This window comes from Nuphar pumila, chromosome 5 (genome assembly GCF_984573655.1).
Source record: "Nuphar pumila chromosome 5, dmNupPumi1.hap1.1, whole genome shotgun sequence".
Taxonomy (NCBI): domain Eukaryota; kingdom Viridiplantae; phylum Streptophyta; class Magnoliopsida; order Nymphaeales; family Nymphaeaceae; genus Nuphar; species Nuphar pumila.
Window position 1 is genome coordinate 116,841,147 of NC_143253.1, and position 26,760 is coordinate 116,867,906.

General features: G+C 38.1%; 1 protein-coding gene across 1 annotated transcript; it reads right to left on the reverse strand.

Moving 5' to 3' along the window:
* Window positions 1-12,357: 12,357 nt before the first annotated feature.
* LOC149838296 (putative disease resistance protein RGA3) lies at window positions 12,358-16,075 on the reverse strand. Its single transcript, XM_090008218.1, has 2 exons — window positions 15,785-16,075; window positions 12,358-15,681 (listed from the first exon to the last, which is right to left on the reverse strand). The coding sequence occupies exons 1-2, from the start codon at window positions 16,073-16,075 to the stop codon at window positions 12,358-12,360; spliced, it is 3,615 nt and encodes a 1,204-aa protein (XP_089864344.1).
* Between the last annotated feature and the right edge of the window lie 10,685 nt (window positions 16,076-26,760).

Below are 26,760 nucleotides of genomic sequence, written 5' to 3' on the forward strand. Positions count from 1 at the left end.
TTTGGACCGGGGATGGAAGACATGAAATGGGGATGAAGGCAGGGATGGAGGTTAAAATCAAAGCCCATGTGGGGATGGAGGCGGGGATGGACTTACGCTTTTCCCCGCCCCAACTTTTCCCGCTTCGGCCCATCCCCAATTATTCTTTTGGGATGGCAATGAACCGAGGAAAAATGGAGCCTCACCCCATTTGAACCAGGGATGGAGAACATGAAACTAGGATGAAGATTAAAATCAAAACCCATCAAAGGGATGGAGGGTAGGATTTTGAAATGGGGCCCTTGTCCTCTGTCCCTGCACTGGCCGCCCCCACCTCGGTCCACTGCCATCCCTAGTTAGGTACCAAAAAAAAACATTATACTTGTTACGGGCTGGGAAGCGAAGGCCCTCGTGACGTAGCTTCGGGCAATCACACACACCGAAGTAAGGCCTTTTAAGCACACAAGCAACGCACAACACACGTGCATGAGCGAAAGCAAGAGTACGCGTGTGCACAAGCACAAAGAAAGAGAGATGCAAAAAGCTTCTTTATAGATACTTGAAAGCAAAGTACATCAAGAGGGGAAGAGAGGGTCCGAATACTTAGGCCGCAATACCATTGGTTGGTTTTATAGGCTCAAATTCTTCACTAAAAGGAAAATAAAAAAGAACGTCTTTTTACCTAAAGTTAATTATATTTGTGATCGGTCTGTCTTCTTTTTATTTCTTAGAGAAAACCACCTAGCTCCCGAGCTGATTGGAACAAAAAAAATTAGGTTTCTTTTTATATTAAAACTTTAGGTCTTTTTGCCTACTAGAGATTATACCTAACTTCAACATGTGGATTTTAAGCTCATGACATTTTTTTAGTTTGGCAATGTGTACGAATCAATGTTGTTATAATCGTATCTAACCCTAAATCGATATTCGTTCTCAATGAGTTGAATCGGCTAATTTTTAACCAGCAAATAACATGTCAAGAAAATATTAAAAATTATTTTAAATTCTTTTTAAAAATATTTAAGAAAAATAAGCCTGTTCGGCTTATTTCGTATGGATTTTTTGTTGGTACGATATGAATCGATACGATTTGCTGCTCCTACCAGATGAGCGAAGTTTCTGGTAGGCTTATAGGTTGCCTAATGTGAGAGGCTTGATATGGTTTTCAACCCTAATGGGTCCATGTCTGGATTTCCACCCACATTAGGCCTGAAACCCGTCCGAGGTTGACCAGAAGTAAGGATGCAAATGGGTCGGATCCAGAATGAAGGTTTTGCAATTTTTAACTGTTTTGAATGTGATTCCCATCTGAATCTCCCATGTATTTAGATGTTCCTGACCCGAACCGTTTTCATCCCTAACCTAAACCACACAACGGCTCGGTATCGAGGGGCATGGAAGTCATTCTAAAATACAAGAGGACGTGAGAGGCATATTTGAATGAAATGAGGCCGTAAATGTCCTTTCAACCATTAGTGAAAAAGGAACCACTCCCGTCTTTCTCGTTCGACGATACTTACAAATTTTTGCTCGAAATCCCATAAAAGCGTGCGCTATTTAAAAGTCCAGTAGCCGGACCAGTATATTACCATAGTATCCTTCCATGATATTAGTTTTTCTTGTCTTTTTCGTGGCTTTTGTAATTTAGTTCATGGGTGCTTTTGTAAATTAATAAGTCAATGCTGACCTGAGCTTGACCCAGTCTTAAACCTTTTTGACTCTTGACTTGGTGGAGCTCACCATAACTATGCAAACGGAGAAACTTCTTCCGGGGGAAGTTTCCGGGGAGGTCCGACTCATTTACCCTGTAAGGGGGCTCCAAGGTCAGGGTACGTTTGGTTGGATCACATGAGATTCACTTACACTTGCTAATGCATTTTAAAAAGTAAATCTCATTTGAACATTACTAAAAAGCAACTAAACATAAAACTTTTTTTTGTCACAGGTAACAAATCCTAAAAGGTTTGGGTTCGATGGTGATAAATAAGAAGACCCGATTAAGACTCGGGTTTAGACTCGAAGATCTGATTAATACATGGATCCGGGTATAGTTTGTAAAATTTTATACTAGACCCTGACCTGAGTTCCGATTAAGACACACAAATTTTCAATATAAAAATGATAAAAAATAGTATTTTATCAAGTACGGCTACCCGACCTGTACCAAAACCCTATAAGGTTAAGGTATGATAATAAATAAGAAGACCCGATTGAGACTAGGATTCGGACCTTTGTAAAATTTTATACCAGACCCATCCGAGTTTGATTAAGACCCATAAATTTTCAATGCAAAAATGATAAAAAAAGAATTTATTTTACCTATATATGGCCCAGGTCTGGTTCATGTAGTTCTTATTGGGTCTGGGTATGGTTTCTCTTATGGTGGGTCTGATTAGACTCAGGCCTGAACCCGATACCATACCCAAAAATCGGGGTCCCTACCTATACCGAAAGGGTGCACGTGAAGCTCAGATCTTGGGCTCCATATGAGATCAACTTGATGGCCCAGTGGGTCCTGACTCCAAGTGGACTTGAGAAAGTAACAGCAAGTCATGTACTTGAGAATCTTGGGGTCATTGTTTATTGTTTACCAACACGATTGCCTACATCTGTGAAATGGATCTGGATCTACTTTTAGATAGATCCAAAAAGATTTAGATACAGGTTGGTTCCTGGACCGTTACTAGGTTGTACCGGGTTTGATAAATTGTTCAGGTCTGCATAGGGTACTCCAAGACATATACCGTCCTTTTTATACGCACTTACTGACTGTGATGCAAGTCAACATCCAGCAAGACCCAGCTGGTTCAATCTGACCAACCCAATAATATGGAAAAGGAACCCACTGTGAGCCTACCTGACAATGTGGGTTAGGTTAGGTCAGCTCTCTCCAACCCCTTTCGTCCTTGGTTGGGACTCGATGTTAGGCCTATCAACTAGGGGGTATTCACGTTTGGGTTTTAATAAAATGGATCCTTGGGGCTATAATAAGAAACATGGGTCTGGCTTAAAATTTAAAAACAATGGCTGAGAACTGATCCGAGATGCGGGTGCTTAAATTTTGAAATTATTATTTTTTCTAAATGACATGTATGCCATGTGTATGTTTTGAGAATATAACTAGCATTTTGTTTGGGTATTTGTAATTTTTATTTTAAAAAAGTATTTCTTACACGACACTTCCATAAAGTTTTAAAAATTGAGTAGTTAAAATTTATCAATATAACTGTTCAAACTAATAGGGAACCATATATCTCTCTCACACACAGTGGCCAGAAAAAAGGGAAAGTTGGGCTATGCATGGGGTTGGCTAGCCAAGTCCCATGCATAACGTTTATGAAATGCTTGTTTTTCATATTTTTGTATTCTTATTGCTACTTTATTTTTTCTTTTTTAATTTTATTTCTTATGTTTATCAATATGTTCATGATAAAAGCCAAATATTATATCTTCTATGATAATATATCAGTACCTTTGTGTGAGGACAAAATTTATAGTCAATCAACATGACTAATGACAGATGTTGAATAGTAAGGTTCCTAAACTCGGTTTGGATGAGATCACCAAAACAAGTGAGTCTTGTGCGCTAGAAGGAGAGACTAAACTCGGTTTGGATGGGATCACCAAATCAAATGAGGCACGTGCACTAGAAAGAGAGATTAAACTTTCAACCTCTGATGCTATACTTATTGAGCTATTCCAAACCTCTCCACGTGATGGGATTCACTCACAATCCTCTATTTCACATATTGTTCATGTTTAATTTGTCATCATGAACATGATTTTTTTTAAAGGCATCCATGGAGTATTGAGATTAACTTCACCATTAACACAAAGATAACGTCTCTTTTAATTCTTAAACTTCATTGATCATAACCCTTTTTTAATATATATAAGTATCGTGAAGATATTTACAAACTAGGTGATTTTTTTATCATGATTATTTCATGTACTCATTTCACATAATTATATGTGTTTTTTATTATATTAAAATTTCAATTATAACTGTAAAAAAATTATTTTTAGTTTTCACAATCCACTGCATTTTCAATTATACATTCTATAACTCAAGAGCAAACCATGATGAATTATTTTGCATATATATCATAAGGTTGTCATATTCATTACAATACATCATAATATGAGTCTCATTTTCTTATTTAGTCATGAGGTTTCCTATGACTCTTCCATGTTATAGGACATCATTATGTACTAATAACCTTGCATGCACATTAGTGGGGTATTTTAAACTTTCATCAAATCATAAATCCATGATAAATTATAATTCACTAAATATGACAAATACTCTCACTTTCAATTTTTTATCATGAACAATACTCTCACTATTCATGTATATCATCATCACATGCAATATGTTTTAACTTGTCAAGTTAACCACTACCTTATCATTTTGGATCAATGTATCTCGATCCAAATAATTATTAAAAACATAAATACAACTATGTTACATACCATGCATATGCAAATAAATATCCTTTGACCTTATTATGTTCAGTCAACTTGATGTTCAAAAATTACTCCCACATAGCCCTTGTGGCCAACAAGAAAAACCTTTTAATATGAACAAATATAAAAGAGTTTATATTTGGTACAACTATTAAGCTAGAAATCATAGGTTCAAGTTGTACCAATACAATCTATCCACATAGATGTGTTTAGCATGATTTATTTGCCAAGGATCAAACCTTGTATCATGTTTTCAAAGGATTTTTTTCTTTTAGCTGTGAAATTTTGGTACAAATTTTGTAGATCAGATCCATAGGGTCCAACCTATAAAACTTATCTAAAATATGAAAAGAAAGTGGTTTCAACTCAATAACTCCATACCTTCATTAGTGCAAAATATAAACTGTATGGCCACAAAAGTCAATTTCTTTGCTAGTGCTTGTGTAAAATTTCAAGCACGGATTAGGTCCAAAGAACTTTGTCTGAAAATTTGAACAAAATACTTGGATGAGGAGGCCCACGTACTTTGGTGATACCGTTGCACACTCTCAATAAATGAATTGACCATCAACATCATTCAAACCTTCATTTTGAGTGGGTTCTAGGTGTAATTCATATTGACGATGAACAATATCCAAGGTATCCAGGAAGTTGGAAAAGAAATAGGAAAATTGCGAGTGGAATAGAAAGGATAGTTTTTTTTTTAGTTGTTTTCAAACTAGAGAAAATTTCTCACATGAATAATTTCCTAAAAATTTAAGTTTTTTATATGAAAAAATTCTACATCTCTAGAGATGTTATAAGCTTATCATGTAATCTCTCTCTCTCTCTCTCTCTCTCTCTCTCTCTCTCTCTCTCTCTCTCTCTCTCTCTCTGAGTTAGATTTTTCACGTCACACAAATAAAATAAAACTTTTTACATGTAAAATGTTTCATATGAAAACCTCTCACATGCAAAAAAAAAACTTTTACATGAGATTTCATGTCACTTCCAAATGTGATTTAAACTTTCTCCACCCTATATAGTAGCTGGACAAAATTTTTATATGAAAAAATTTTACATGTTGAAAAATTTCTTTCCCATGAAAAGTGTATATGATTGCCAAAAAGGCTAATCCATGTGAAGCATAAACTTGCCTATAACCCACCAAAAATTTCAAAAACCATGGCCCATCCCACGAATAATTGACAAAGAAAGGAGAAGGAAACCAGATGGGGATCATGTCAGTGGTACCTCAGAAAAGAAAACTTATTTATTTTTCCTTTATATTTCTAACTTTGCTTAAGGGTATATTTGGAAGCAAGAAAAATCTCATAGGAAAAAAAAATTCCTATGAGAAGATTTGATATGATAACTTTTTCAAATGAAATATTTTGGCTTGTTTGTGTAGCATGAGAGGGAGAGAGAGAGACATGAAAATGGTGGTGGCTGAGAGGAAGATGAAGATGGGAAAAACTCTTCTTGTAGCATTTCATGGAATGAGATTTGTTGTGGGTACGTGAATGGTTGCCCTATCAAAAATTAGGCTTTATAGAAAAACTTTTCTTTCAATTTTTTTTTCATTTGGAACGGTTGAAAAAGTAATAATTTTTTCTTTTCTACTTTTGCTTTTCCTACTATTTTCTCACTTTCAAATGTGCCATAACTTCAAGCTTTATCCTCTATCTTATCTGTCTTTATTCACTCCTGAGCAAGGAGGAAGATCAATGGCAGAATCCTTCATTTCTTTGTTGTTGGCAAAAGTGGACGCATTTGCTGCAGAGGCCGGTCTCATCTACAATGTAAAGAGGGACTTAGAGAATCTCAAAAGTGAGCTTCAAGCCATTCGATCAGCTGTCAAAATTGTAGATGAAACAATTGGATTAAAAAAACTGAAAGATGTTGTTTATGATGATGAGGATGTTATTGATAAATACAAAGTTAACATCGAGCTCAATAGGTAGAGGTCGTCCAGCAACAAGAGCAAGGTAAACAATACCTTGAACCATTTCCTCTCGCTTTAATATGTCTATTCTCATTACCAACTTGGTAGCGAAATTAAGAGTATTAATGAAAGCCTTGCTCAAATATCCAAGGAAAAGACAAGTATAATCTTCTCTTTCTGAAGAAAAAGAAAGACTACTATAATCTTGATGACTACTGCTCATTAGGCTGGAGAATAAAACTTGTTAGAGAAAGTAGTCATACACATGAAGAGCACATGTTAACGTGGTTCGGATGTCCAACTTACATCCACAGAAAAAACAATCACTCTATCTCATATTATTTTTACTCACGGTTGGTTACACGATATATGGAAAGCTGGCAACAACAAAATAACAATTGCTCGAGATAGACGATATATCCATCTAGAGAAAACAGAAAACAATCCACGACATGATAATCTTGCATGATGCAGTTGACTAGGCTGGCTCCACATTTTTTGGAAACTGAATCCATACCATAACAACATTTGCTGACAGACACCTCGAAAACCACATAGCGATTTGCTTAAGAACACCGCAAACTACGTAGCGATTTGCTGAAGGACATCGCAAACCTAGTAGCGATTTGTTAAAGGACACCGCAAACCGAGTAACAATTTGTTGAAGGATCCTCTTATCTCTAATAACGATAACATTGAAAAAGATAAGGACGTGCGTGCAACAATCTCTCCCTTAAGTTGGTGCACAGATATCCATCAAGCCCAATTTGGAACTTAGTTTTAGATGATTTTCACGGCTTAGGGATTTAGTAAAAATATCTTCTAACTGCTCTTTATTGTTGACATATGACAATACTTCTTTAGCTTGAATCTTCTCTCTAACAAAATGGCAGTCAACTTCTATATGTTTGGTTCTTTCATGGAAAACCGGATTTGCTCCAATGTATATTGCAGCCATATTGTCACACTTGAGTTCCATCGGCATTGTTTTCTTACCTTCAGGCAATTCAACTAACGTCCAAGTATTGTTTTTGAGTAACGCTTTTAGTTCTTCATCCATAGCCGATTTTCACTTAGGATCGTCAAAAGCTTCTTTATGACTTGAAGGTTTATGATGGGCATAGGTCTTGGTAAGGTAAGTTTGATAAGATACATACAGTTTTGAGAGTTCAAATTGATATTATATTGAATGGGTTTTAGAAATCTCGGTAGTACAATAGAAATAATAATCTCTCAGTTTGACAGGAGGCCTAGTGAGACAGGATGACCTTCTCAAATTACCGATCTCTTAACTGATATGAGTCTCAGGTATGTTCTGACTTGAGTTAGTATCAGTCACAGGATTCGTAGGTATTGTATTTTGGTTTGACATGGGGTGAGAACTCGAAATCTTAGCCTGGTGGACCAATTGAATCATTAGTACTAGGCGAGATAGGTCCGAAATCAATAAACGAATCGGGTATTGGTAAAAAAGAGTTGGATACATCCGGTTGGTTCTCCCCCTTAATAGGATACTGTAAATAGGGTTCCTTCTCAAAAAATTCCACGTCCTTTGACACATAAAGCCTTTTTGAGATGAGATCAAAACATTTAAACTCCTTTTTTGTTGAAGAATATCCAACAAACATGCACTTCACGACTCTTTTCTCAAGCTTGTTGCGGAATTTGTCTTGTATATGCATAAAACACTTACACCCAAAAACTTTCAAATGGTTGATAATTTTTTTTTTATTTCTCAAATTTTCAATAGGGATCTTATTGTCCAGACTCGCACTTGGAATTCGATTTATGATGTAACAAGCATTAGCTATGGCATCAACCCAATATTGTTGGAAAATGTTCATATGGAACATAAGAGACCTTGTCATATTGAGTAAGTGACAGTTTTTCCTCTCGGCAACCCCATTTTGTTGTGAAGTTTCAACACAAGTAGTTTGAGGCATTATACCTTGCTCGGACATGAAATTACCAAGAACTTCATTAATATACTTTCTTCCATTATCAGATCTCAGACGTTTAATCTTGTGATCATATTGAGTACACACAAGATTATACAAATTTTTAAAAACTTTGGCCACTTCATTTTTATGTTTTAGGAAATACACCCAGGTGACCTGAGATCTATCTTTAATAAATGTGACATAGTATCTAAAACCGAACACAAAGTCTACGGGGGCTGGACCCCACACATCAGAATGCAATAATTCAAAAAACTCGCTACTTCTCTTAGAGGTGTTTTGAAACGGAAGCTTGGTGGCCTTAGCAAATTCACAAGCATCACACGATAGGCTATTATTATTCAAATCAGGTAGCAAAGATTTTATAGTCTTAGCATAAGCATGTCTAAGGGAGGAGTGCCAAAGGCTATAAGTATTACTTGATTGGGTACTACTCAAAACATTGTCTTTGGTTGACTGAAGATATATAAACGGTTCCATTCGATGCATCTACCAATCATCCTCTTCGATTTCCTATCCTAAAAGACAACCTTCTTAGAAGAAAAAATAGCCAAACAATCATGAGACTTAGTAATCTGGCTTATGGACATAAGATTGGCAGCAAGCTTAGGAATAATGAGGACTTTAGAATCAGAATCACAATTCATAAATTTAACCTTCTTTATGTCGGTGACCATCATGAGAGAACCGTCAGCGGTATATACCGGTTTTTTTGAGATACTCAAGCCTTCATCATGGTTTGTCATGTGGTATGAGGCTCTAGAATCTATAATCCACTCATTGTTTGTAATACATAAAAGAAGGGCATGAGTCTTACCTTGAGGTATGGCAAGGGCATCAATGATGGGAGATGATGATGCTAAGTTTGTTTTGGCCATCTGTTGAAAACATTAAGTAAGATTATCTTTGGTGATAAAGTTTGCAACATCGTGCATAGTATTGTTCTCCTTGTTACGGCTAGGTTGACCCACAAGATCTCAACACCGATCTTTGAAGTGACCCAATTTTTTACAATAGGAGCATTTGAGTTTCAACCTTGGTCGGGACCAATCTTGGGTAAAGTTTTTTGGAGGCTCTATGGCTGAATAACTTTGTTTTACATCAACCTGAAATGCAATTTTTTTGGCTTGTTTTTCTTTAATTTGCATGCTCGAATTCATAACTTTTTAGCGGGTTTCTTTGCGATGAATCATTGCACATACCATGTTATATGAAGGAAACAATATTGTCATCAAGATCTGGCTTCGAAGGTTTTCATAATCCGAGCCAAGACCTGCAAGAACTTTAAACACTTTGTCTTCCTCAAACCTTTTTTTACTTTCAAGGATATCACCAGTAGGGGGACAATATTGAAGCAATTCATCCCACATCCCTTTAAGTGTACCTATGTACGTACTAAAGGATTTGTCATCCCAAGTATATTTAGCTATTTCCAATTAAAGCTCATAGACTCTTGCAAGATTAAATTGTTCACCATAAATCTCTTTAACTGCATTCTAGATTTTCTTTGTTGTGTTAATAAACAGAAAGCTTTTGGCAATAATTGGTTCCATAGAGTTTAACATCCAACTCATGACCATATAATTTCAGATTCTCACTTTTCATAAGTGGGATCGGTGGGTTCTGGTTTTTCATGTTTTTCAGTGATATATCCAAGTTTGGATCTTTCACTAAGAAATAACTTAACGACTTTTGCCCAGCTTAAATAATCGATCTCAGAGAACTGTGTATTAGTGATTTTAAGAAGATTATTCGGCTCAGAGTAACCAACCTTATTATTGATAACTTGAGTGGAGGAACTTCCACTATTGTCAACAGTGGAACCTCCGATGGTATTGATAGCATTGTCAGCCATTGACCCTCTGCTCAATACGAATAATACCATATCATCGATCACTTCAACGCATCATGCTCTGATACCATGTTAGAGAAAGTAGCCATACACATAAAGAGCACAGGTTAACGTGGTTCGGTTGTCCAGCCTACATTCACGGAAAAAACGATCACTCTATCTTAGATTATTTTTACTCAGTGTTGGTTACACGGTATATAGAAAATTAGCAACAACAAAAATAACAATTGATCGAGATAGACGATATCTTCATCTAGAGAAAACAAGAAACAACCCAGAACACGATAATCTTGCATAGTGCAGTTGCCTATGGTGGCTCTATATTTTTTGAAAACTGAATCCATACCATAACAACATTTGCTGACACACACCTCAAAAAGCGCATAGCAATTTGCTTAAGGACACCACAAACCGCGTAGTGATTTGCTTAAGGACATCGCAGACCGAGTAGCGATTTGCTAAAGGACACTACAAACCAAGTAGTGATTTACTGAAGGATCCTATTATCTCTAATAAAGATAACATTGGAAAAGGTAAGGACGTGCGTGCAACAAAACACACTTGGCAATGCATCATGCCAAATAACTCTTTTAGACAAAAATTCCAATATTGACTTCATGCAAGCTAAGATCAAATATATTTTGCAATATTTACTCAAAATCTGATCTTTTAAGAGAATTGTCATAGTTAAAAAGTTTATCTTAAGCACGTGCTTCTTGATTAACTTGGCCAAAAAAAGGTCAAATAAAAAACATCACATCATACATTATGTCATATGCATTTTTCTGCATGTTACTGTCAAGTGTTTTTATTTGCTTTATTGTTGGTACGTCACTCATGAGCTATGTTATTTCTGACAACCAATTGTTTTTGTCTCACAAATACCTCAACTGCAGCAATATCTTCCTTAATTGAAGCATCAACAAGGTGATTCTTGGTTTTTTACTCTATGAGTGTGCACTAAGAGACTATGATATTCAGGTGTTTTCAATGAAATTTAGGGTTACCACCTATAGTGGTAGGTAATTTGATTCCTTAAAATTGTAGGGCTCAATTGAACCTGACAATGCCCATGACCTGAATTTTTTGAAACCGTCTGTGTATCCTTAAAAGATGCATTTGTGCACTTGAATTTAGAACCTGCAGCATGTTATGAAGCAGGTGAGCCTATGGTGAGAGAGAATTTAGAAGCTGAAACATCTATAGTTCTAGGAAATGTACATTAATTTTTTATTTAAAAAAATTAAAGTCCTTTATCGGTAGACACAGCCAATGGTAATGATTCTAGCTATTACCGGAAAAACCTAATCCACTGCTAATGAATTGTACATAACAGGCAGCAAAATCTGAAAGTATAACACCTTTAATACTAGCAAAAACGAAACTCACCAATAAATGTATATATCAGTAGTACTGTATACCGGCCACCATACAGAAAAATGTGACAGTATAGACTTTTATTGGGGGCACTTGCCCCCCATTATCATTTTCATTTCTTGTGGAGATGAAAAATAGTGAATCATAATCAGAACTCAGGTTAAAACTGAGTGTGATGAAATTTCATAGACCATACCTCGGTCCATATACTACTCAGATCCTATGAATTGGACTCGAATAGCAAATTGGAACTATGTTATCATGCCTAAATGAAGTCTTATTGGATCCAGTTGGAGTCAAAATGTAGGCATGCCCGGATATTTGACTGACTTAGTGGAAAGGGCTTATGCACTACACAGATTTAACAGAATAGATTTGGATTAATTGGATATCTCTAATGAAAACCCAATGTTGTCAGAACTGGTTTCTGAACCGAATTAATTTTTAACATGATTTAGAGAATGGGTCTGAACTGAATCGAATAATTTTCAATCAGCCTTTTTAAAGTTTTTAAGTTTTTAAACAAATTAAGCAAATCATAAAAAATAAAAATAAAATGATGCCTTATAGGGTCCAAACAAATTCTAAAATATGCATTTAATACTTAAACAATATAATAACCAATAAATATCATAATTACCATAAACATTAAAATTAAAAAGGAAACGATTCAAGCAATTTTCAAGAAAATTGGTGAAGTTTGATTTGACAACATTGTGTAAACCTGTGATATTGCACACTATTAAGCAAGAGGCTGGCATGTGTGTGTTTGTGGATGTTTGCCTACCTCATGAGACTCTTCATATTGCTAGAGAAGGGCAGTTGCTTATTTCTAGCCCACTTCCAAGACGTGCCAACCCATCCGGCAGTGAGGCGAGGTTGGGGCAGTGTTCAATCTCCAATTTTTCAAGCTTTGGTAGGTTGGCAATTTGATGGGGCAAGGATCTCAGTTCCAACAGCCATCCTAAGCGCAAACTTGTCAGCTGAGTAAGGTCTTGTAGCAACCAACCCAGTTGTTGCGAGGTGAGTTTGGGACAACCGGCAATCCGCAAGCTCTCCAGTTTGGGGAGGCTGACAGTTCCTCGCGTTAAGGAAATGAGCTGCTCCAACTCCAATAATTCCAACATTGTCAATTGAGATAGGCCATGCAGCAGCCCGTCCTGTAGCGAGGTGAGTTTGGGACAACCGGCAATCCGCAAGCTCTCCAGTTTGGGGAGGCTGACAGTTCCTTGCGTTAAGGAAGTGAGCTGCTCCAACTCCAATAATTCCAACATTGTCAATTGAGATAGGCCATGCAGCAGCCCGTCCGGTAGCGAGGTGAGTTTGGGACAGTATTCAATTCTCAATTCTTCAAGTTTATGGAGGTTGACATGCGTCAAGACATTCAACTCTAATTCTTCAAGCCTTCCTAACCACAAATCGTTTAGTTTGGTAAGGTTTTGCAGCAGCCCATGTAGTTGTTGTGAGGTGAGTTTAGAACAACCACCAATCCGCAATCTCTCCAGTTTGGGGAGGTTGACAGTTCCTTGTGTTAAGGACGTAAGCTGCTTCAGCTCCAGCAACTCCAATGTTGTCAATTGAGGTAGGTCTTGCAGCAGCCCATCTGGTAGCAAGTTGAGTTCTGAACAATGTTCAACTCTCAATTCTTCAAGGTTTGGGAGGTTGGTGGCTGCTTGCGTCAAGACAGTCAGCACCTGCAGTTCCTGTAACTTCAGGATTTTTAATCTGGGGAGTTGGACGGTTGCGTCTAGTGAGAGAGTACCGTGCTCTTCCTCTTGATCCCAGAGGACATGAAGCTGCGAGCATCTCTTCATCCACAGGTACTCAAGTGATGGTGACATGCGAGGGGATAATGATTTCAAGTTTCGGCATTCTAGTATTATTAGTTCCCGCAGACAGGGCATGGAGGTAACTACTTCCCCTGATGCTAACCTCCCGATTGACCATCCTTCCCAACCACTCAAGGACACCATCTGTATGGTCTTAAGTGCTGGGAAGAAGGGAACTCGGCTTAATTCAGGGCAGAATGAGATGCTCAATGATTTCAATGCCGTTGCAGTTTGTGGTATTGCACTCAATGCACTGCAATATGATAGATCCAAGTCGGTTAACATCATAGGAAATGCTGGCAAGGTTTCCAAGTATGTGCAGTGTTCAAGTCGCAGTGCTCTCAGACTAGTGCTAGTGTTCACAAACCAACCGGGTGGGAACATCCTCCCCATGTAACCATTCACCTCCAACCTTTCAAGATGGGGTGGAGGTCGCAACTCTGCAGCCACACCCTCCACCTTTTCTTTCTCAATAACATCCATATGACGGTTATACTTCAGCTTGAGATTGATGATGTTCTTTTCGTGAAGTCGAGCTTCTCGCGCATCAACCTCATCCATCACTCTCTCCATGTGCTCGATGATCAGCTGCCCTCTTAGTCTATTCAGATTCTTCAACTCCCTAATCTTGCACCCGCGTTCTCGATCTTCATTGCGGTCGGATACGATGAATCTGTGCAAGGTGCGTAAGCCACTAAGTTTGCCTAAGCCTTCGGCCATGAACTCCAAGTGGGAGGTGCCGCGCAGCTCTAGATGCCTCAGGTTGAACAGTAGACCGATTTCCTTAGGCAACCTTTTAATCTTACTATAATCCAGCTTTAGGGTCTTCAAGCTATAGAGCTTACCAATAGAACTAGGCAGTTCTTTTATGGTTGTTTCACTGAGATTGAGACACTTCAAGATGGCAAGCTCACAGATGGACTCTGGCAACACCTTGATGTCGCTTCCGCGCAGATCTAGCACTCTTAACCTCTTAAAATTGTCGAGCGCAAAGCCTTTTAAATAATCCAGTTGGCAAAGCAATGTACGTAATGCTTCAGGTGATTGTAATCTGGAATGATGCAGTGAACACTGATTCAGTTTGTTTGTGAGTGATAGATGGCGGGTGTGTTGATGGATGTGATCAAGACTAAGACTATATTCTCTTCTGCCAATGTGTGAAGCAAGGTCATGAATGACACCATGCATGCCAAATACCTCGCTGTATCCCCTTCGTTCGATCAAGCACCGACCAACCAAGTCATAGAAATACTCCTCTGCAATGACTTCCATATCTTGATCGCCCCTGTCTGCAACAAACCCTTGTGCCATCCAGTGTTGCACCAGCTCCTCTTTTCTGATTTCATAGTCTTTCGGAAACACGCAACAATAAACGAAACAACGTTTTAGAACAGGGTTTAGATCATCATAGCTTAGTATGAGTCCAGGTAGAATGCCATCTGAAGATGATGCAGACGATTTCCAGTCCCAAATTTTGCTGTCTAAAATGGATTCCCATGTCTCGCGTGTTCTCTCCTTGAAATACATGATTCCGCCTACCGCTTGGATAACTAGCGGCAAACCTCCACATTTCCTAACTATGTTCTCTGCAATATCACTCACCCCTTCTAGTGCACCTTTGGTCTCACCTTCTTTGAGTGCCTTGCTTAAGAACAGAGGCCAACTTTGTTCCAAAGCAAGACTTCTTGGCTCGTGCACGTAAGAGGCCTTGATCTCATCTGAGACCTCTTTTTTCCTAGTGGTGATCAAGATTCTGCTCCCACTTGCACCCTTGGCAAGAGGAGCCTCTAACTGCCCCCACCAATCTAGATCCCATACATCATCTAGCACTATCAAGAACTTCTTGGAAAGATTTGTTACAAGCTTCTCACACAGAACACTCAATTGCAAGCTAGGGATAGATTCCTTTGTGATCACCTCCAGTATCTTTCTTGCTAGCTCCCTGCCTTCTGGTCTCTCCGATGCGCACACCCACCACATGGATCCCTCGAAATGCTCCTTCACTCGATCATCATTGAAGGCCATCCTAGCAAGAGTTGTCTTTCCAATGCCCCCGATTCCCACAACAGAAACAATGGAAACACTCTCTCTCCTTCCACCAACAGCAGAATCCTCGAGCAACAGGCTATTTATTAGTGCTTCGTTATCAGCTTCTCTGCCTATGATGTATCTCTCGACCATGTCAGGACTAGTCTCTCTATGGGTACCACCTGTTCCTTTCATGGAATGACTGCTGCTTTCTTTCTTTAACGTTGAAGATTCGTCAAGCCGATAGTTTTGTCTTTCCTTGGATATCTGAGCAAGTCTTTCATTAATACTCTTGATTTCACTACCAAGTTGGTGACGAGAACACATATTCATGAAAGCAAGAAAAGCAATTGGTCAGGGTGCTGTTTACCCTGTTCCTGTCGCTGGACCTCCTCTGCCTACTGAGCTCAATGTTAACTTGGTATTCATCAATAACGTCCTCAGCATCATAAGCAACATCTTTGAGATTTTGAATCCAATCTTTCTCACAACTAGCCATGAAATGTGGCATGCCATCTGCAATTTTGACGGCTGATCGAATGGCTCGAAGCTCGCTCCTGAGATTCTCTAAGTCCCTCTTTACGTTGTAGATGAGCCCGACCTCTGCAGCAACAAGGGCGTCCACTTTTGCCAACAGCAATGAAATGAGGGGTTCTGCCATTGATCTTAAGTCCTCCTTGTTCAGGAGTGAAGAGTAAATACAGATAAGATATAGCAGAGAATAAAGCTTGAACTTAAGCAAAGCGTAGAAACAGGCATGAAGGAAAAATAGCTCAGTTTTTCTTTTCTGTGGTATCATTGACATTATCCCCACTTGGTTACCTTCTCCTTTCTTCCTCAATTATTGGTGGTGGGCCATGAGGTTTGACATTAGAGGCAGGAGACCGACGGATTTACACTTCACATGGATTTGTCATTTTAATTAGCCGTCTGAATAACATAAAATTTTCACAGGAAAAAGAATTTTCAATGGGCACGTTTGAAAGTGAGAAACAATCCCATAGGAAAAGAAAATTTTACATAAGAGAAGTTTGTGTGAGAACTCTATATGAAAATTTTTCTCTTTTTGTGTAGCATGGAAAAATCAAGTGAAAAAATATGATAAATGTGATAATATTGTGAAACCACTTGTTAAAACTTAAGTTATTTGATAAGACATATCTACGAACAATTGGTAAGCAGCAACCTCTTTCTTGTATCATCCTAATCCAATAGATAAGTCTGATCATGAAAATTAGCTACATGTTTCTAAGTTCAGTCCATTAAATGGCAACCAAGATTCAATGATGATCTCCATAAACTTGACCTATAATTCATTATCCATCTAGTTGAAGCACTTCAAAGAGAAGGGTTTCATAAAAAAAGATATAATTGTTATTTTATGTGGGCCTACATATGTAATTAATCACTCATTACAAACTATTTAAAGTGATCTTATACAGTTCGGTCATACAACATATTATAAAGTGTGATTATAAGAATTCATAGATACCTTATGTGCCTTCATATGTTAATTTTTTATTTTATAATGGACTAAATTGAAAAGAAGACTATAGGATGGTTACAAAGGTTATGGTCCCTAAAACCATATATAGTGGTTGTTCACTTTTTCCTCTCCATTAAGAAAGAAATTGCCTCTCTCTCATTAGGTTTAGAAAAGAAGAAAATATCACCTATATAGGTTTTGGAAGATCTAACTCTATCAAGATTTACTGGTACAATGATAGATTCGGGTACGCTTTTGCATTATGCTTTATTTATTTTTTATCTTTTCAATGATTTAGCATGAACATATTTAGGAACGTACACTACAAGAATTATGCGGATTAGGGACGGACGCTATCCGACGCTAATCCATTTAGCGACGGATTGGCGATGGCTTAGCGATGGATAGCGTCGATCATAATTTTTTGTCGCTAATTAGCGACAGAACTGATTTGTCGCTACTTCTATCGCTAATTTGTGATGGATTAGTGGATGCCATGATCCATCATGAGTTTGTCGCTAAATAAGCATTGATTTGGTTTTGCGACAGATACATATTCATCGTTAATCTGTCGTGAACATTTAACGATGAATATGTATCCGTCTCTAAATTCCTTTGCCAATTTAGCGATGGATTACATTCCGTCACAAAACACCAGCTGATTCAGTTTTTGAGACAGATAATATTTGTCGCTAATCCGTCGCAAAATTTAAAAAAAAAATAATAATTTTGTTTGAAATATAAATATCGAGAAAAATTTTCTCGTTATACAATTTATATAACCTTGTATAAAAGACATAATACACATAAAAAATATATATACAAAGTAGGTGAAACAAATTTAACATAAGTTATAAGTGAAACAAATTTAACAAGTAGGTGAACATATACAAAGAATTTCGTTTAAAACAACAAGTACGTGAAACAAATTCAACACATGAAGCTACTTCTTGTCAAGATTCAGAGCATCATCCTCTTCATTGTTTCGATCTGCCCCTCCATCCATGCCTCCATCAGCTCCTCTACGTTGATCATCTCCAGCATCCTACAAGAGAACCGAAATGTTAGTATTGATAAACAAAATATAATGAAATAAATTATATGCAATGCACCTAATCTAAGGCAATCAAAGTAACATGGTTGAATGACACATAGACTAGCAATAAAGTGAAGGACATTAACCAAATTTAGAGGCCAACAAACAGTACATATAGAGTCCCTAAAAACTAATGACATAATGAAATATTATAGGCATATGCGTATTGAAATCTAACGACATGAAACTTTAGATATGTATTGAAATAAACGTTATATGTACCTGACGAGCACCAGAGCTCATGTTGAAGGCAGACGAAGTTCCCCTATCCCCAAAAAAGTTGCATAACTCATTATGGATAAGGTTGGAAATGACTTCATGTAAAAAGTCATGCATTGTGTCCTGAAAAAGCTGACAGACACCATCCCAAGAAATAGTAGGGTCAATCGAACGCTGAGAGTTGATGTTGGCGGGAGAACTTTGAGAGCTCTGTTTGGAGGAGGCAACGACTGTTGTAGTGTTCATATTACTCTCAAACCTAAAAACATGACCTTTTTTTGGTTCACCAGTTGCAGTCACCCATGATGCAGGATCAAAAAACGGATGCTAAGTGGAGTCACTGTCATATCTCTTTATCATTTGTTGCTCGTATGACTCCTACAAAGTAATGATTACAATATAAATTAATAATTAAGAATTATAATATTTATTATAATGTAATTCATGATAACTTATATATTACAATGTTTATTAATACAATAAATACATATATATCGTTGTCGCTCTCGCCTTCTCTGATATGAACTCTCTCATGCTCTTACGTTTATGTGTTTCAACAAACACATCTTTGTAAGGCACAAAGCTTCCTTTTTCGCCTTCCTACAAGGTTAAATGATAAAAAAATCAATTAAAAAGTATGCAGAAATACTTATAAATTTAATAATAATATATATATATATATTGATGAGTTACCATTTTCTTTTGGTGGCTCTCAAAAGTCTTAGAACCACTTGTGTGTAGATGAGCATCGGGCATCTTCACTCAGTTCTGTGCAACCTTTGCTGAGCGGTTTTGAAATTCATGGCTTGCTCACTTGTCGCACATTACATTCCAATAATTTATCCTGATAGTAGAAGGGTCATGGTCATTCCACTGCAGTTGATCATCTATCCCACCAGCTACTTTTATTGTTGCAGTCTTCATATTGTAAAGCATGTCAGCAAATCGACTGGCAGCCACCTTCTGCCATACTAGCATCGCGTCTTGATCCTTCTTCGCAGTCGCGAAGCGATTCGAAGGCTATAAATAATTTCAGAAAGTTAGTACACATGACTATAACAAAAAATTAAATATGAAACACATTAGCTATGACAGATCTTGGTGTCGACAACAGTACCTATGGCAAAGATGATAAGCATTTGAGACTAATTAAGAATGTTGCAGAAATTATTTGTTAAAGACGCCTACCAAGCGACATATTCTTTGGTCCATTCTGAAAAAGCTTTGTGTGATGGTTCTTTTGTGCAATAATGATAGTGATCTTGGGTCTGTAGCTAGATTCAAGAAAATCACATGCCTGTAAAATGGTTACCGAGCAAACTAGCAATTGGTCTCATGTACAACTTTTACAACAATAAAAAAAATACATAAAATTGACCTTGATTATCTACTCCAATTCAATATTCAGGACTTCATTGAACTGAGATTCACTCACACCATCCCTGATTGTCAACAAAATGAAATGGAATGAAGTTAAAAGTAAAACTATTAACCATTACATTTTACCTAATGATTAAAAAAGTAGCACAACTGCACCAGAAAATGATCTTCTCAGGCTTCCTTTGCTTGGCACTCAGATAGAAGTCAATCAACAATTCTCTGCAAACAAACAAGCAATGAAACTGAATTTAGGAATACACTATAGTAACCTCCAAGCAACATAACCAAGACATAAAGTATTGGCAGTTGTTTGGCTGCACACTTTGGAAAAAATTTACAACATTATATTGATTAAAAAATTAGATTGAACACACCATATCCCACCCAAGTTTTACTTTAGACAAAAGAAAGATGTAAGTAGGCAAGATCTTAGCAAATGAACAAGTGGAAAAAAAGTGCTAAACTTTACACATTTCATAAAAAAATCATTTCAACGGCCTAAACCAAACACCCCTTGGCCCTCTATAAAGCAATTGAATATCTAAAAACTAACTGTAAAGAACCAAGCTAACAACTTAAACACCGATTAGTCATAAACAATGTGTTGGTTGTAAAAGCATGAAATATTTGACTCAACCTGATAATTCCCCCATCAGTTTTGTTGTCTGCAGTAACCTTGAAGAGAGAATCTACCATTTCTACTTTAAGAGATTGTGTCCTAACAAATGCCCGGTACCGAGAAATTAAGGGCCAATCACGAGAGCTCACAACCTGCTATGTTGAACACATAAAAAGATACAAGTGAAAACCAATAAAAAATCATTATATAAACATTAATTAGTGAGAAAAATGTACACAGATAATGAAATATACCTATATATAATATACATTTCTGCAATATAAGAGTTTAAAAAAGAAAAGGATGTAATTAAAGCTTAGGTACCACTGAGAGAGCACATTATGTAACGCCCCAGAATCCCAACTTGGAAAATCCTTTAGATTTTTAGGGATTTTTTTTTGAAAACATTACCCAAAGCGGAAAAACATAAGAGAAAAACAAGTGAAAATTCTGGGGAGTTACAGGGTGAACAACAACAAGAAACATTTTATTATCATAGTTTTACAAAAATGATACAAGAGCAATATACATCATTTTCCTTTTTCAAAAGACAACTGCCAAGATCTCGAGGTTCTAGAGTGTGGGTTCAGTCCTCTGCCGCTCATCGAGCTCCATCGCACCACGAGAAGCAAAACACCTGTATCCCCATAAAATAGGGTCAACACTCTTGCGAGCTGATGAGAAATCAACCATGACGTACCAAAAGCAAAACATATCATTTACATCATGGCATACATAATTAACCAAGATAACAACACAATGAATTTACCATAATGGAACAGGTAGAATATCTCAAACATTGCATATGAATAAGTGAACATGTATGTGCATCGTGGTGAGACATTTAGCATATTTGGAGTGAGAAAATGGCAATAAGTAAATGGAATAATGCTAAGTAATGAGTGATAAGATCATGCACTAACATACTTAGACAACACATCAAACATTTAAGCAAATAAACAAGGAAAATACATTTCTAACATCTTGATCACAATAAGCGATAGGATCGTGATAATGCGACTAACAGGATGATGGAATTAACATTTAAGTTTAATGGCTATAATAAACATTTCAACAATTAGCTATCCGAAGTAAGACCTCTCTAAAAATACATCGCACAAGATGCACTTAGAAGGAAAAATATGTGTAACCTCACATTTCTAACATTAGTGAGCTTAACTCATGAGGTGGGTCCATCGCCCACACTAACTCGCCACGGAGTTCTATCATCCCACAAGTCTCAATGACATGGGTATATCAATTCCATCGACAAGCCTAAAACTTAATCAATCATAGTGTCTCACGTCAATATTTCATGATATCTTGCAATCGAGAGTTACCATATCTACGCAACCAAAATCCATGTGCATTGAGAAAATATGCAACTGTCAAGTGGCATGAACATACATTGGGAAACACAGTGTCCGAATTATTGAACCAATGATTTCAAATAATTCCAATTAAGTGCGAAAAACATTAAGCTAGTGGCTTCTTTATTGTTCTTGTATCGTAACATTTCATTCAATACTAATTTGCTTCATGTATCTCGTAAACTGCACAATCGCGTAAAAATGCTAACTATAATGCACATAAGTGGCAGGATATACAAGTGAAATATTTTCATGCGTAAGGGAATGACATTAGTGTTTCCATCATGGCAAGGCGGATATTTGCTAAAAATATGGCGCGGCAAAAGTAGTCATGCTTTGATATGTGAAAAGCGAAAACAAGTGGCTATCGAGCCACTACATAGGGAAACTGCGAAATAGCGAGGATGGAGGCCGGCAGCATGCTGCCCCCAACTGCTGCAGCAACACCACCACGGAAGGTTGCACCACGGCCATGCTACGGTCGCAAAACAGAACATCACTAGCCCAGGCCGCCCACCGAGACACAGCAACCGACAGACCCGGCATGGCTCGGGAGCGACACCTCCCAACCGACCCACGTAGGGTGCTGCTGACACATGGGTCCTGCAGCCTGCTGGTCTGGACAGAAGAGATTCTCCTCAAGGGAACCAGCCTATCCTCTTGCTCCGCAGGGGGGCGGCGGTTGGAACAGAGACACATTTGTTTACGAATTCCAATGTGGCAGATAATATATCTGCATGGACCAATCAATAGTTCAAGTCACACACTCCCATAATCCATCCTCTCTTCCGAGAATCCACTTCAACTATTTGTATCAAATAAAAAATACTTTGGGGTTGAAGGGAAATATCCAAATAACATGTCTTATTCTTTTCAATAATCCATATTTATAGCAATGAAATACTATTTTTTTGTTCCTACCCAAATGATATATGATCTATTACAAATACCTATGTTCAGACCTACGTAGTTGGACCAGCTCCTAAAACGCGGCAGCAAGTCTGGATGTTCGGTCCAGACTTGCCCGCACACCGGCACCCAAAGCACACCACCTGAACCGGACTCGGTTCAGGTGCTGCAGCGCCTGGCTTAGGCTTGACACAAGCCTGAGCCCCTGCTCGGGCCCTGAGCACTGGTATGGGCTGGGATGTCCAAACCAGCAGAGGTGCAGGTCGCACCACATGCGAGAGGTGCAGGGCGTTGCAGGCTAGCGCCTGCACCCACAGCTTTTCGAGCACTCCTCCAGCACTTAGTGCTGGCCAAGGCACGACTAAGACCACACACACACACACACTGTCTGAGCCCTATGCTCAGATCGGGGTACCATCTAGCCAGCCTGAACCGAACCCCAGTTCAGGCTAAGACAGGTCGAGGGATGGACATGGCACCCAGAACGAGACCATAGTGTCCTGCCATTGGAGGTGATTTATCCATGTAAATGTATTAGTAAGGGTTTCGTTTTTTACAGCAGGGCTTGGTATTCTTTAGCCATAGTGTCCTGCCATTGGAGGTGTGGATAAGCTTGACAAAAACACAAGATCTTAAGTAAACTGGGTGAGTAGGGCAACCGACAGTGGATAAAGAGTAGAGATAAAAACTTTAGGAATGCGGGTCCCATCCTAGGACCGGGTAATCATAGGATGGGAACAAAAAAATTTTGGTGGAGGTGGTGGCGGAGGCAGGGCCAATATAGGCAAAAGTGGAGGGCTGCTAGAGGGAACTGATGGTAATATAGAGGACATTGGAGGGTCAAGTGATGTCATTACAAATGAAGGATGACTGGGAGAAGTTGGAGTTGTATGGGATGAGAGCATAGAAGACGCTGGGAAAGTAGGTCAGGTAGATGGCTCAGTCGCGTTAACTGACTGGGGTCGGATAGGTGGTTCATCCGAAGGTGAGCTAGGATGTATTCTAGGCATAAGAGCAGCCTTGGCCAAAGTTTCAAAATTGCCTTTGGACTTGAAAGAAAAAATTGATTCATCAAAAACCACGTTATGATACCATAATTTTTTGGGTTCTAAGATTTAAGCATTGATAGCCACAATGAACATTGTTGTAACCCAAGAACACGTTCAAATTTGTAGTCCAACTTTTTCTGACGATATGGTCTAAGGCATGGATAACAAGAGCGTCCCAAAACCTTGAGAAAATTATATGTTTTTTTCTTAAACAAAACTTCAAAAGGAGATTTTTTTCAGTAGCAAAGGATGAAACTCTATTTATTAGATAAATCGCAGTGTTAAAAGCATAGGTCTAGTATTTCTTCAAGATTTCAACCTGACTCATCAAGATGAGACATGGATCAACAATATGATGGTGTCTGCATTCAACAGGACAGTTCTGTTCATGTGTATGAGGTTAGGACACTCTATGTTCAATACCACAAGCCTTTAAAAAAGAATCAAGAGCTTGATATTCCTCTCCTCTATATGTTTGCAAAAAATTTATTTTCTTATTAAAAACATTTTCAACATTTGCCTTGAATGTTTGGAAAACCCCCAAGACATCAAACTTAAGAGATATCATATATATCCATGCAAAGCCTGAAAATGCATCAATAAAGTGAATATAATATTAATAATGATCCATGCTAATAACAGGAGCAGGTCCCCATACATCAGAATAAATCAACTCTAAAGGTTCAGTAACTTTATGCAATGAAGAAGCAAAAGATAATGCATGACTTTTGCCTTTCTGGCAAGCTTCACATATATGAGAACTGGAACTGAAATAAGAAAGTCTAAAATGTTGAACTATTTGACGAACAACTCGCAAAGCAAGGTGGCCAAGTCTGGTGCTATTTGTCAATAGTAGATCTTTTACCTAAAATGATGTTTTTATTTCTTTCCGCACACCTTTGCTCATTTGAGGTTCCTGCCAACTTCACTTGATATAGACCATTATTGGTCATCCCTCAAAAAAAATCTTTCTTGGATACCTGATCCTTTGCACAACAATATTCAAGGTAAAATTCAAATATTGCATTATTGTCACAGGTAAATTTGTTTACCGAAATAAGGCTTCGACTAATGTGTGGGACATGCAAAATATTTTTAAGACCAAATCTAACATCAACATAAAATTCAGAGGAGCCAGTGTTATGAATATGCAAACTTGATCCATCATCTATTTTAACGGAGTCCTTCCCTTCATATAGTGAATGAATAGAGAGAGTTCAGATCATGCATGACATGATGTGTTGCTTCTGAATTTGGGTACCAATTTCTTTCATCATGTAAACATGTGGAGGAGAGTTTCTTGGACTACTCAGTTTCTTGGACATGTTTTTAGAGATTTGAAAATATTGTCATGCAAAGTGTCCAGGTTTGTCACTTGACAAATGATTCTTTCTCGATCAAGCTTATTTGAATGCCCATGAGATCTACCCCTATACCTGCTTCTTCCTCTTTGTTGTCCCTAATTTTTATTGTTTCAATGATTTTTGTCTTGTGGTTGATGTTGAGTAAAATTTGTTGTCAAAGTATTATTACTGAGTTTGATTTTTTCATGATCATCATCAATCAATTAAGATTGTTGCATTAATAGCATGTCGTAAAGTTGTTTCAATGTAAAAGTGTCATTGCGCACTCTAAGAGACATTTTGAAGGCAGCATAATCATATGGGAATCCTCTGAGGACATGCATAATCATATCCTCTTCACTCACAGGTCATCCTGCAATAGCAAGTTGATATCCAAGCATTTTTTCTCTTTGAAGGTACTCATCAATAGATTTAATACCTAAGGGTCATCATTCTGTCTAGATTGTGTAACATGTTTTTTTTATGAGTGTTCAAAACTTCATATTAAGATTTACGGCCAATGACGTGAGCATGCACATATTCAGAGAGAGAAAAGATGATGCAATTGAGCAACAACTGATCACTCTTTATCCACGTCAAATAATCAATATTGACGTTTTCAGATTTTTCATCACTCGACAAAATAAATTTTGGTGGCCATTTCTTAGTGCCATCAATGTAACTGTGAAGGTCACAAGAAAACAACAAGGGAGTAAACTATGACACACAAAAAAAAATCATGTGATAAGTTTTGTTGACAGAAAATGTTAACAGACTCGTAGGAGTAGGTAAAACGGGCTGCAGAGCACTTTGTATCAATGAGGAAGACGTGATTGTCCCTGGTCCAACCATGGTAATGCAGCAGACGAAAAGAAAGGCACAGAATAGCAAAAGACGTTGAACTTAATTGTCAACACCATCACAACAACGTCATATCGCAGGTGCTATCGGGTGCTGAGACAGGTTAACTGAGAGGGATAACATCGATTGGTAGTTGCAGGCTTTGATTCCATGACAAAGTATGCAAAAAACACAGGAAACCACAAGGAATAAAAAATACTTTAACGTGGTTTGGTGGGACACCACATACATCCACGATTCTGAGAAGGTGGTGTATGTTCACCTCCGATTATTCAAATCCCACGTTTGTGTGCGGGGTTCTTAAAAAGCACCACCTATATAAGCACATGAGGCTCGTATTTCTGTGTATGTTGACATCACTCAGCATTGGAGTCTGGTTCAATTGCAAAGACTTAAGTACCCTTTCTTGTTATTCTTGTCATAAAACGACGGTTTGAGAAAATGATAAAAATGTCCTTCATTCAAAAAAAGAAAACAAACGGTTCAAAAAAAGGACAAACATGTCTTTCATCCAGAAAGTCGAGGATGATGTTGACTCTTCAAAGTCTACACAGCGAAACAAACCTTAGCCGACGATCCGATGGTGAATCGGCGAAACAATGGTGAGTCGACGATCCGATGGTGAGCCGGCGATCCGATGGTCATCCGGCGAAACGAACCTGAGCCATCAAAAATGTCTGTTTGAACTTTTCATCGTCATCTTCTTCTTCTTCCTTCTCCGTAAAACTCTCTCTCTCTCTCTCTCGCTAGAGAAGAAATCAAGGGAGGCAAAGAGTTCCCCCTAGAGAAGGCCATGAACATCAACCCTCTCACTCACTCTCCCTTCTTTTTCTACTTTTGTGCATATCCAACAGACGATCCTACATTGCTCCATCAAACACTGATTGACCTGCACACTGACTGTAGCAGCGTTCAACTTGATTCGTTGTGGAGCCAGATTTAGAGTTTTTGCCCTTACAGGAGGGGGGTCCGGGGGCGCCCCTGGCGGGGCTCGGGGGCAGCGCCCCCCGGACC